The 13896-nt window shown below is 41.7% G+C and overlaps 1 protein-coding gene across 1 annotated transcript in view; it reads left to right on the top strand.

Annotated features, from left to right (window-relative positions):
• The window catches only part of LOC121517139 (EMILIN-3), a 30899-nt gene extending 23787 nt beyond the window's left edge, over positions 1 to 7112 (top strand). The window contains exons 2-6 of the mRNA XM_041798680.1: positions 258 to 380; positions 1321 to 1643; positions 2704 to 3050; positions 3149 to 3499; positions 4362 to 7112. Of these exons, the coding sequence (XP_041654614.1) occupies positions 258 to 380; positions 1321 to 1643; positions 2704 to 3050; positions 3149 to 3499; positions 4362 to 5480 (2263 nt within the window). The 3' untranslated portion in view covers positions 5481 to 7112. The remainder of the gene's footprint in view (positions 1 to 257; positions 381 to 1320; positions 1644 to 2703; positions 3051 to 3148; positions 3500 to 4361) is intronic.
• Positions 7113 to 13896: the final 6784 nt, after the last annotated feature.

Consider the following 13896-nt stretch of genomic DNA (forward strand, 5'->3'; position numbering starts at 1 on the left):
TATGCCCATTCAGTGTTAAATAATTCATAACTACAGTGTTTTGTTCATTTCCTGAAAAGTGTTGATTTTGGAGGTATGAGATTTTGGCCCAATGCCAGCAATAAGCAATAACAACAAAGGACAAAACAAATGTTTGCCTACAATGCCAGTAAAATGTTAAAAGTATGCATACTGTTAGCAGTAAGAGCTAAGTGTGATGATCTAAGGTGCCTGAGGTTGCATCTTGCTGATCTGCGATGCCATTGCTGTCTCCACAGAAACCATTGTGCCTACGTGGTCCAGAAGAACATCACATGCACCATGCAGGATGGAGTGTCTACCTATGTGAAGGCTGAGTACACCACCAAGTGCATCTGGGGTCAGAAGTGTCCAGTTGTTATGTAAGTTATTTTAAAAAAAAAAGTCACAATGGAAGGAATAAAAAAGTGTAAATGTCTCCAGAAAGCTCAGACTGGGACTTGAGAGTCCAAAGAAGTCTTTATCAGCAAGTGCAGAATGGAGACCAAGGAGACTGTAGCAATGCTGCCCTCTAGTGGTCATTGCAGGTACCGTCCACATTATAACATGCAGATCCACAGCTGCAGACACAGCTGTGTTTGTTGTTGGAGGTCTTCTATAGACCAGCGCCACTGGGGGAGATTGTGTTAATTCAGCTCTAATACAAAAACACAACAGTTTTTCAAATCAAATTGTCTACTACTACCAAGAGCACCAGTTTTTTTTTTTTCTTTTAAAGCTGACTTTTCCTCATATTCTTTTCTTCTGCCCTTACCTCTTTGTGAAATTATATAAATCATAAAACTAGAACAGATAAAGAGGTAATTTCTAAAGGGATTTTTTTAAATATCATGAAACAAATGGAGGTCTGATGTAATGTTTGACCTCTTCAGTGCTTAATATTTTCCTTCTCTGCTCTAACAAGTGTACGTATTATCTCTCCAAAGCCCCTACAACAGAAACTTTTTAAAGAAGATGGATGTGTTCATGTGTTGCAGAGAAAAAAATAAAAAGATTTAATCAGAATCCAAAGGAAATTCAGCTTTAACAAGATAAAGCTGACTTTGGGTGCTGACCGTGGTTCGGTCCTCTGATGCCACATCATTTACGTTACATTTATCTTAATCTCCTAATCTCCCTCTAATCCATGTGTAATCCCATCAAAAACAACTTCATCCCTTTATCTCTGCTCTGTGCCTCCCATCTTTCCATCCTCTTCCCTGGCTTTGTGCTCCTATAATTGTAAAAACAAACACAGCACTATTAGAGCTTCTAACGTGACAATGGTAACTAACACTTACAGTAAGCTTTTATTTCCTGCAGGTACAGAACGTTTTACAAGCCAACGTATAAGATAGGATATAAGACTGTGACTGAGCTGGAGTGGAGGTGCTGTCCTGGCTACTCTGGAGAAAACTGCTACGATGGACCCACGTCTCTGCCTGATGTCATGATGCCTCCTTTCAAAGGTCAGGGTTTGCCCCATCGTCCAGGGATGAAGGGTTTCCCCCATGGGCCCAGACCTCCCGTGGACCATAAACCTGGAGGAGGCCAGATAGAGCCTGGCAGACCCGTTCCTGGCGTGCCTGACCAAAGACAGATACCCACAGGACAGCTGCCTGCTGGGAATGGAAAACCAAACTATGGTAAGAACAATTGGTAACACTCTATTTTAGTTGGCCCTAATTACTGAGTAATTTTATAGTAATAAGAGTAATTATCAAGTAATTTTTTCAGAATAAAGTGTAATTACAAAGTAATAAGTTGGCCTTTTACCAAGTAATAACTCTGAAAAATAGTAATGAAAAAAAGTATTTTACCTAGTTATAATGTAATAATTATAAAGCAATTCCTTGCTATATCGTGGTACTTTACCCTTACCCTTACCCCTAACCCTAGTCCACTCTAAGGGGGCCTAAATAGTCAACAACAACATTTTAAAAGCACACAATCAGTTAAATAACAGCACATTCACATCAACTGGAAACAGACACTAGTTAGGCAGATTGCATGGTCCTGATGAGCCAAGGCCCCGCCTCTTCTATCTACTCCCCAAAATTCACAAGCCTGCTGGGATGTTGATGGTCCCCTCTTCTGTTGGGGTATTGCCCATTGTCAGTGACTGAGTTTCAGTATCCTACAGAATACATGGACCATTTCATCAATCCACTATCCAAACTCCACCCCAGCTACATCAAGGACACATAGGATTTTGTTAATGAATTAAAATAAAACCTTCAAGTACCCAGTCATACCTTCCTCTTATCTGTAGACATAGATTAACTCTAGAAACTCCGCTTGGCCTTGCTGCTGTCCAACTTTTCAACACCCAAACCCATCCAGTTCCGAATGCCAATTACCCTAGTTACCCGTAACGACTAACAACCAACACTATCTCCAGCTGTGCAGCTGTGAAATGGGCCAGAAATATGCTCAGTCATATGCTGACATCTATCTGGCCCACTGGAAGGAAATAGCATTTAGAAAACACCCCGAAAAGTCTCTTAAATATTTCTGGTACCTGGATGCGGCTTCTAAATAATTGTGCTAATTACTATTAAAATTACAGGTTCATTACTATAAAATTACTAGGTAATTAGGCACACTTAAATAAAGTGCTACTGAACAAACCAATTAATGTAAAGATTACTGCTCATCTGCGTGCATCTGAGTCAACATGTTGCCTTTCCATCCTTGAAAATACAGGGAATAAATTTGGGATTTCAGGGGTAACTGGAGAACGCCTGGACCGCATGGAGGATGACCTACGTCGCCTCACCCAGGGTTTGGACACTCTTAACGGGGTAGTTGCTGGCCTAGAGGAGCGACTCCGCACGTCCCTGCGGGAAGACACCAACAAAATCCTTGTGTCTTTGATACCCAGTGGTCCTCGAGTGTCTGACTCTACAGTGGGATTTGGGGTGATCCCAGACGGGACTCCTGATGGACTGGAAGGAGGCGAGAGGTTCACTGGTTTTGGAGACTTAGCAGGAAGAGTTACAGAAGTGAGGGATGAGCTGCGAGCAAAAACTCACATCTTAGAGGAGATTCAGGTACTAGACTAAGATTCCTGTTCAAAAACATTACAACAATCAATCAAACCTTGGTTCTCACTCCTTCTCTTTTGTCTTTCTCTCCTGTGTCTCTTAAGGGGATGGTTCTGGGTCACGATGGTCAGCTGAAAAAACTGTTAGACGGAGCAAGAGGTCGGCCCATCCCAGGCCCTGGCTCCACCCCTCAAATAGATGAGATCCTTGATGCTAAACTGGCAGATGTACGGGCTGAGATCTTGGATGGTTTTGAGCGGCGTTTGACCAGTCTGGAAAACCACTGTGATTTCAAGATAGGGGAGGTGCAGAAGCAATGCCACAGGGAGCACATGGACGGCCAGGAGCAGATGCAGCAGTCCTTGGATGGTAGAGAGACTGGGCTGAGGGAGGAGCTGGGCACTCTGCAGGCTCAGATCCAGGGCCTGACTCTCACTGAGAGCTGCTGTGGACAGGTATGACATGGATGGGAATGAAACATGAGCTGCATGTTGTTAAACTGCTGATTTGTTGAATTTTCTTGCAGGAACTTTGAGCTAACTTTGGTTTGCAATGATTTTTGGGCCCTCTGTGGACAAGTGAGCTAATCACCTCACTGGCAGCCATTGATAACTGGCTCACAGTAAAAATAAATTGCATTCATAGCTATGGCCTCTTTAACCTCAAATGATGCTGGCTTGATACGCTATGTAGATAGGTGGGTATATGCATGTAGACTCACATGCATACCCATGCAAGGCTCTGCTGTTCCAGCCACTCAGTGGTAGCTAAAGTTAGCTAGACTTAGCTTTGTAGCTTAATACATACAGATACTGGAGCTTTGGGAGCTTTAGCTACATTGGCTACGTACATCCCTGTTAGCAGTCTGTTTACTTGCCTTTATAAAACTTTTGGTACCTGAACCCTCATTTTAACCCTTACCCAAACCTAACCAAATGATAAACAAAATTTTACTTTGAAAGTTCTGGTGTGTATTTCCATCCTGACAGAGGCAGCGTCTCAGAGAACAGTTCTCAAGAAGGAATGTCTGAGAGCTACCATCTGCAGCCAGACTGCCTTGAACTTTTGATTTACGTCAATTTTCATGATGCCTGTGCACAATGCATTACACTGCATGTGTGAGCAGGGTTTTTAAGAAGAATTTCATATTTTTTTATTTTAACAGTCCTACACCTACCACATGTCATCAGTTTCAGGCATTAAAATTAGTAAATAAAGAATCTTGCTTATCTCAGATGGTCGGGTTTGCTTTGTGTTGACTTGTACTGGGCATGTTGGCAGAATTCCAGTTAACTAATGTGTTATTGATCATTGCAGGTGAACAGTCTGTCCCATCGAGTTCTGCTGCTCGAGGAGTCAGTGAAAGGTCTGACAGAATCTCAGCGACAGCTCCAGGCAGCCCTCACCGACCAGACCATTCACATCGAGACCCGCCTGGTGGACATCGAGAGCCGCTTTAATGTCACAGATGGGGGAGGCGATGGACTGGCTGGGCTCCCTGGTGGTCTGGATGGCTTCAAGACCATGCTGGAGGACAAGCTGAAGACCCTGGAGGAGAGAGTGTTTGTAGCAGTGGAGGAGCTGAGTAATGCCACTGCCCCGGCTCTACTGGAGGGTCAGGTAGTGCCAGCGCTGGAGACAGAGATCGAGTCTGTGAAGAGGAGAGTGGAGGGGGACCTGGGTGGCATTCATAAACAGTTAATAGATCTGGAACTTCTTTGCACTTCTTCCTGCTCACCATCCACTCCGTCAGCAGGGGGTGTCGGCGCCCCTGAAGACGAGGAAAACTGTGAGGGCATGGAGAAGAAGATGACAAATAGACTTGACTCCCATTCAGAGCAGCTAGCTGGTCTAAACAACACCTTAAACCACCTGCTGTACCGTATCACCCAGGAGGAAGCAGAGGGCACTGTCCAGGGAGAGATCACCCTGCTAAAGGTCAACATCAACTCGGTGAACCGCACTCTGAAGGGCCTCAAGGACTCCATTAACTTCATTGCTAGTGAAGTGGGCCACGCTAACTCTACCTGGGAGCAGAGAGAGCATCAGCTAGTCAACCAGGTGCATGGAATCACCAAACTCGTGGGCCATCAGGCCTCCCTCTTGGGCGCCGGAGAGAGACGGTTGGCCCAGTTGAAGGCGGAGCTCGGGGCCTTAAAGAGACGGCTGTCTGGGGAGCTGCAGGGCTGCAGGAGCACTGCCATGGAAGTCCAAAAGGAGGTGAAGGGCTTCAACAGCAGGGTGAGCCAGGTGGAGGGTCAATGCAGCAACCTGGGGGAGCTGGCCGAGCACCTGGAGAGGATCAGGGCAGAGCTGGAGAGACACTCGGACATCTACCTAGCTCAGGTGAACGGGACACTGGCTGCCCATTCAGAGCAGCTAGCTGAGTTAAAAGGGGAGGTCAAAGACTGCGCAGGCAAGGAGGGAGCCAACTAAAAAGGAGACCAGTGGCGCCTAAGCTACCATTTTTTTATTAAATAAAGAGACTTGTGAGTGTTTCTCATCAGGCTTATGTGACTTTCTCTGAATCCCTCCTCTCTCTATCAAATCCCATCTGCACAGATGCAACTTAACTGAACCGGTAAAAGTCATTTCCCATTAGCTCTCTACCCCAGTGCCTCCAGATGTCCTGGGTATTTAGTTCAGTGAGATGAGGACAGGAAAAAACAGAGCACAAAGACACACCTATGGTTGTAAATCTGGGCAATATTTTCCCTTGAGATTTTATTTTATAGGGCATTTTTTCCTCCGATCCTGATTGTTATGTTCCAACATGTTACCCTGTTTTAACTTATATGAAGTGACTGCATTGCTACGATATTAGACTGTTTGTTTAGAGCAATGATAAGGAAACAAAGTGGATGATGTTGGACTAATGCGCTGCTACGGGTTTCTACTGACAAGCACACTTGACATCCCTTTGTGTGGACACTTGTCTGGTCTTTTTTGAAAAAATACTGTACGTCATCATGGTGCTATTTACATTTTTGTAAACGTGTTTAAAAATTATATGTATTTCTGCTTTGACAGCTGTGTTTACTTGCTGCCGCATTGCTCCAGGTTGCAGAGCAGTTCCCAAAGTGGCCACTGGGGGACAGTGACGACACATTTCATGGAATGATAGAAAGAAATAAAAGTGAATCAGTCAGAGGTGGAGGCGTCTTCGGGGCTCACATAAAGAAGTGATACCTTTTTTCAGTGCAAAGGTTCTGAAGAGGAAGTTTCATAAAATAACTGATCTCTGATGGGGGAATTAGATGCTGCAGCTTGGATGGGTTATTATAAAGATGATTATTAATGTAATCATTTCTGGTTGGATGGTTAGAAATCCCATGTGCTTTGCTTTTTCATTCACGGACGATAAAAACTCTATGGCCTTAATCCATTTATTGTGTGTCAACAATACACACAATGAATGTGAGAACAAAAGAACGCTGTTCTCTGCCAGACTAAAGCATTTGGCATGATTAATAGGAATTAATAACCAAAACAAACAAACTTTGCTTGAAATAAAGAAAGAAATTTGACCTCCAGCATCGTATAAAATAGCTTTAAATGCACTTCAGCCTTAATTATCACTACTGTCTTTTGTTATGTCTATTTTGTAACGTTATTGGTCCTGTGTCAAGTATGAGTACTCCAAATATGTTATTTGTGACCATGAACTGTATATAAATACTTTTAAGACAGCATGGTTGGGCAACAGCTATCAAAACAGTGTTTTCTCAGTCCCATGAAAACCAGTTGAACATGTTCAAATCAGGTTTTAATCAGTCTTTATTCATCCATCCATCCATTTTCTATATTGCTTATCCCGTTCAGGGTCCAGGGGGGCTGGCCCCTATCCCATGTTGTTTTTTTGTTCATTGTGAGGTAAATTTTCCAAATCTATCAGCTACAGTATGGATCATTTAAAGCACCATAACAGAGATTTGAGCCAGAAAACTGACTTTGTCTCTTCTAAGGTCAACAAAAGTTCAAGAGACAGTATAACAGCGTGAGTGCTTTCCTCAATTCAGATTGTAGCATTTTTTTTATTTGAGAGGATCATATTTCTCCTGAGTGGGTGTGGCTTCAGCTCATTCAACAGACACGCCCACACCATCCTGGAGCAGATTTTACTGCCTCATTATCCATAATTTTGAAGCTTAATTTTACAAAGATATAGATTTTTTATTTGACTGAAATTTGACCTGGGGGTTCAGAACACAGTGACCTGTCATACATCCATCCATTTTCTATACCGCTAATCCCTGTTTGGGGTTGCGGGGGGGCTGGAGCCTATCCCAGCTGTCATTGGACAAGAGGCCGGGTACACCCTGGTCTTGTCGCCAGTCAATCACAGGGCTGACCTGTCATACAACAAAGCTAAATACAGATTCGTTTTCACTGCAGGGTCTTTAATCTACACTCAGTATTCCATGATGACAAACAGAAAACAGCATTTTGAAGTTTCTGCAAATTTATAGAAAATAATAAAATGAAAATATCACTTTGACTGTGTTGGAAACCACGCACTCATTCCCTACTCCTTATCCACTCTGTAGTGAGCAGCATATAGTGGACTATATAGTGGACTCAGCTACAAAACACAAAATTGATTTTAGACACTACTCCTGCCGCAGGCGATGTTATCATCACTGTCTCACACTTAAAACATTTAGCAACAATGGCTCATAGGTTTTCACAACAACAGCTCAGGATCGAAATAAATGGTAAAGTTTTGCTAAAAAGTGATACTGAATGTAATATTTCTTCACAAAAAAATAAAAATACTAGTAGACAAAAAATGTTTTGTCTTTAGACAAAACAGAATACATTTTTGTATATAGATCTGACCCACTGATCTATATATAGATATAGATCAGTGGTTCTCAACTGGTGGGTTGGGACCCAAAAGTGGGTCATGGAATAGATTTCAGTGGGTTGCGACTAGGTGTCTGAAAAAAAAAAGGTGGCAAAAGTCCCGAAGTCCTTATTAGACATGCATTGATATCTTTTATTTTACCCTTTATTACTGTGAAATTGGGTAAATGTAAATGTTTGATCTATATTTTGACTAATTTATCTCCTCTACTTGCAATAAATGGCTACTTTTTCTATGATAATGAAGTCATTTCGCAAGTAGAAAATTGGCAAAAAAAATTAACTCATAATGATGGGGAAAGAGGGTATAAAATTTGTCAGTTTTGTCCTTTTTCTTTTTATATATATATATCAAGTGTTTTGGTCCAATCATGCTCCAAACTGCAACATATGAAAGTGAACAAACATGCATTTCTGAATATTTTTTGGAAACTTGGGTTGCGATCTGTCGTAAGAAAGACTGGTGAGTACTAAGGCCAGACCAGTTAAGAACTACTGATAGACATGATGGTCTCATTTCTTATAATCCTTACAGGGGAAACAAAATAACTCAATTTTGAATCCTCAACATGAGATTATACACTTTGGTTAAAACTAACAAAAACAGCACTAAAAAAGATTTTATTTGTGTTCCTGTGCTGCTCGTGTTCATCCGTCATGTTTGAGGGCAGCAACTGTGATGCATGATGGTAAATATTGCTTAGCTGGTGACCATGGGTTGTTCACTACTTTTCACAGTGCATTGTGTTATAAAATGAGTGCACTATATAGTGAATAACAATGCTCACTCAGAATTAAGACACCACTACAAAACAGCATATTCACTATATAGTGAATAGGGAGTGATTTCGGACACAGCCATTGGCATAAGTATTCAGATCCTTTGCAACATGTGAATTTCACTCAGGTGCTTCCCATTTCACTTGATTTCTGCGGAGATGTTTCTACACTTTAATTGGAATCCACCTGTGGTAAATGACACTGATTGAAAGTGATTTGGAAAGGCACACACCTCTCTGTAGAAGGCCTCACAGCTGACATCATATCAAAAGGACAACCATCACTGCAGTCCTCCTCAGAGGGCTTAATGGCAGAGTAGAAAAGCTGAAGACTCTTCTCAGTGAAAAACAGTCAAAAACCCACTTTGAGTTTGCCAAAAACTCCATGTGAAAGCCAATTGGGCTTTTTTTTTAAAATCTTATTCACAAAATCTTATTCACAGCCCTCAGCAACAGTTAGCAACAGTGCCCTACAGGCGGACAAAATTTTACTGAGTGCCCACAAGGATGCCTTTTAAATGGACAATACATGAGGAATCGCCTTCCATACTGCCCTCTCAGTGGATGAATCCTGAGAGGGCACATGTCCAGTGGTGGAGAAAATGCATCTACTGTAAGTGATATAACTTCTTTGGTATAAAGTTCATTTTCACTAACATCCTCCCTTGTCTATCTCTGCAAAATGTATAGTTCCTTGTCTGTTTTTACAGAGTTCTATGAGACATGACCATATTGATTTTTTTTTTTTTTTATCTTATCCAGGTTTTGAAACTATTTTATGTGAAATATTTGACCACTTTTGTTGCACAAGTGCCCAACTGCATATATCAGGTGCCCTTTTTACTATTTTTGCCCCTGCCCCTCAAATATCCTGAGTCTGCCACTGGGTCAAACTATTTGTAGTATTAACAATAACATAATTTTAGCAGATGGATCATTATTAACTTGAACAACTATAATGACTGAAATGGAGGTCCGATATTGGTAATTATATTATGTTCAGCAGCTCTGAGATACACTTTTATAAAAATGATAACAGATGTCGGACTGATATTTTCAGCCATTGACATCAAGTAGGTCCAAAGCAGCAGGCTGTTCACAGCAATGATCCAGAGGAACCAACGAGGCAAGAAGCGGGAACTCCTTGAAAGATATAATCTCATCACCCACTTTATTATGGACACCCATTCAGCTGGACAAAAAAAAGGAAAAAGGATTTTAAAAAAAGATGTAAAGATTTTTTAAAAAGATGAAAGAAAGATGGAAAATAATGAAGTAAATGAAGAAAAAAATGGGAAAAAAAGCTAAAAAACAATGACGACTAAAATTAAAAAAGACAAGAAAAGACTAAAAAAATAATGAAAAATTTAAAAAAAAAAATTGAAGAAAAAATATGAAAAATGAAAAGAAGACTAAACCAATTAGTCAAAAGAGGGAAAAAAAGAAAAAAAAAAAGAAAAAAGACAAAAATGACGCTCATGAAATCAAATCACAAACCAATGCCTTTGGGTATGAACACAGTAAAAATGATCAGCTGAAGTTCAAACCAAGTATCTGAATGGGGATTAAAGGAGATTGTATGTCATGATGGATGGTGATCTAGCAGGCTTTCATTGACATCTCCAAATTCTGACACTTTCATTCATATTGCTGGTGTCAGGCATCATAAATCATTGCAATTTGTCACCCTAAACATCTGTCAGTGGGTTCAACATTTTTAAAAAAAAATCTGAATACTGTAGAGGAGTCTGTTCTTTACTTATTTTTGTAAAAAAATTTCAGATATCCTAGATTCATCTCACATAAAATTAGATATTTTAAGGCTTGTGTTTTTTTGAAAATCAAAAACTTCACGCCAAGTCCTCTGCTGGTGTTGTTCCACTGTGTTTTAATAAAGCAGAGTGTCAACACAGTCAGGAGATTTTAGAGCATTTCATCCTTTCTCTTGCTGACAAACTTTAGGAAGCTGCTGGTTTCCTTTCCCAGCAGGACTTGGCTCCTGCACACAGAACCAAGATTAACTGGTTTGCTGACCATGGTAGTACTGAGCTTGATTTACCCGCCAACTGGCCTGATCTGAATCCCTCAGAGAATCTGTGGAGTAACGTCAAGAAGAAGATGACAGCAGAGCCAGTAATACACACAAGCTGAGTATGAGGGAAATCACTCTAGGCACTCACTGACAGTGCAGTGCCAGGTATGTGTGTGGCTGATTGGCCCTGATGGAGTCCAGGTGTGGTAAGTTTATACATAGTCTTGAGTTGCAACACTTGGTCCTGACTCATTATCTTACCATCAGATGTATGATGTGTTTACTTGTGTGGTTGGTGAGACTTGGCTTAAGCATGTCTGAAACTTTTCTGTGGAAATTCTCTGAGATTCACCAGTTGCTCTGAGGTTGAAGTTTATTAGTGCTGGATGCCAGTAACCCAGCCTTTCTGGATCTCTTTCAACACTAGTATGGTGGCCTTTTTGTTTCATTTAGGATAGATTTCTCAGTCTCCTTAAGAGTTCAAGTTTCTAATCAGTTGCATGGCAGCAGTGGTTTAGTTTCCTCTTTTCTCAGTCTTCTTCAGAATGGGAGCTTATTGGTTGTTGTCTTATACCATTTTGTTTTGGGTTTTCCCCTCCTCCCTGTAAATCTTCACAATCTAGAGCCAAACCCCCTTTTGCAGCTATAACAGCCTCCACTCTTCTTTCCACAAGATTTTGGAGTGTTTCTGTAGGAATTTGTGCCCATTCATTCAGTAGAGCATTTATGAGATTATGTGCTGATGTTGGACAAGAAGGCTTGGCTCACAATCTCCATTCCAGTTCATCCCAAAGATGCACAATGGGGTTGAGGTCAGGGCTCTGTGCAGGCTAGTCAAGTTCTTCCGCACCAAACTTTTCATTCATGTCTTTATAGTTCCTTCTATGTGCACTGGGGCACAATCATGTTGGAATAGAAAAGGGCTTTCCCCAAAGTGTTGCCACAAAGTCATAAGCATAGCATTGCCCAAAATCTCTTGATGAAACATTAAAGATTGCCCTTCACTGGAGATAAGGGGAACAGCCTCACACTTTTATCTCTCCTCCACCAAACTTCACAGCTGGAACAGTGCTGTCAGGCAGGTAACGTTCTCTCAGCATCCACCAAACCCAGACTTGCATATCTGACGGCTCCACAGTCCAGTGTCAGTGTGCTTTACAACACTCCATTCGACGATTGCCGTTGGACTTTCTGCTCAGCCATGGAAACCATACCATGAAGATCCTGCAGCACAGTCTTTGACACGGCAGTGGGAACTCTTTAGCAGTAGAGCATTGGTGGTTTGGCGTACCATACTCCAGGCTCATTTATGCTCTATGCAAGCATGAAAACAGATGTGTGTGTTTTGAACTTTACAACCATCATTGTCCTCATACTTACCTGTATCTGTTATGCGGGACAGAACACTGAAAAATACTCCATTAGGGGGAGCTGTCTTCCATGGAGCTACTTTTTTTCTCCCACAGACTGAAGAAAGAATGGTCCATCCCCTGCTCGGCTGTGCTCTTGTAGTTATCTGTCTTTTAGCCTAGGTGAGCTAACAGCATTCATATGTTTGTATTTCCTAAAAACTTACTTGATATTCGTTGATACTGTATGTCCTCACAAATCTCAATTTAGTTGCGCCTTTTCTCCCAAATATTTCTTCATCACTGTGTTTTGCTACTCTGGGTTGAAACCTTTGGGTGCATTGCTCAACACTGCCCCCACAATTGGTGGCTATATTGCAACATTTGGTCCTAATCCATAAGCTTTGAGAAAACAGACAAAAAAACATAAAATGAACGCAGAGTATGAAAAAAAAGATCCGTCCTTTATCCATATGTGGTTCAAATGTAGAGAATAAATAAGCCTTTAGCAGTCGTTAACCCAGCTCTGTGATGTTTCCCCTTCATGGCTGAGTTTCTGTTGTTCCTAAATGCTTCCACTTTCTAATAATATCTCTTCCAGTTGAATAATATCACTTCCAGTTGAATAATATCACTTCCACCTGAAAATAATGAGCTTCAAAGAGGAATTTTAAAAGAGCTACATCACATTTACTTCCCCTTTTATCTCTACTACAGATTTAGGACAGCAAACACAGTTTGAATTATGTCTTGGCCTCGTCAGGCTGCACTGTCTGCAGGATTTTGCTGAATATCAGCGCATAGTTTAAGACAGCAACATCTCTCAGTGATTAACCGGCTGTCAGTGTGTAATGGGGACCAGAAGTGTATCATTAATAAATGCTGCGCAGCATATTGGCTGCAGGAATCTGAGGTATGACTGCACACAGTAAGCAGTTCTGTGAGTGAAATTCTTTCCCCTGACTCTATCAAATTGATACATAGAGAAAAAATGTGTCTATTTGATCAAAATGAGCTCAGACCAGCATGACTACATCTCACCAAAGCTGCACCCCGCTCACAAGACCACAGTCACATGAAGCGGTCAGATGATAAGGTGAGGTCATTAGGTGAAAAGTGTGGGAGGATATAACAATGTTTGTGGAGTCAGAGGTTGGGTGAGACACAATGATAATGAATGAAGCTGAGTGAAATGAGCTGTGAAAGCGAGTTGACTTTGCACGAGTGAAGCGCCGTCAGCAGGTCTTCTGCACAGCATCAGCACATAGTTTTGAAACACAACATCTCTCAGTAACCAGAACAGGATGGAGCAATCATAACATAATGAAAACCAGAGGCTAGACATGAAATAAATATGCTGGAACGGATGGAGTGGGTGGAGGTCACAGGCAAAGGCAAATATGGAAATACAACATAGAATGGGAACAGGGGAAACAATGGGAGTAGGTGATACAGGGAAGGTTAAAAAAAAAATCTGAGAATGCGATGTAGAAGAAGTGACAGTCAATGTTGGAAGAAGGCCGTGATGAGACGCTTCTTGACAAGGATGTGACGGGGCAGGGCGGCCAGGAGAACAAAGGTTGGACATCATGACAGAAAGCACAGTCGTGTCAAAGAGGATGAAGAGCGCCAGAGCGGGAAGCAGATGTGTTTACAACCTTCCCGGTCCCTCTGGGATGACGGCTCCATCCCTTGCATCCTGACAGGAAAGCAGACAGGAGTCACAACAGTAGAAAATACGCGCTTGCTCACATGCATAAGCGTACACCAAAACACAAACAGCAGAAGTGTTACATTAAACCCCAGGGCCTGACAGCAGCTGGATG

Source organism: Cheilinus undulatus, linkage group 11 (genome assembly GCF_018320785.1).
Source record: "Cheilinus undulatus linkage group 11, ASM1832078v1, whole genome shotgun sequence".
In the NCBI taxonomy this organism is placed as follows: Eukaryota; Metazoa; Chordata; class Actinopteri; order Labriformes; family Labridae; genus Cheilinus; species Cheilinus undulatus.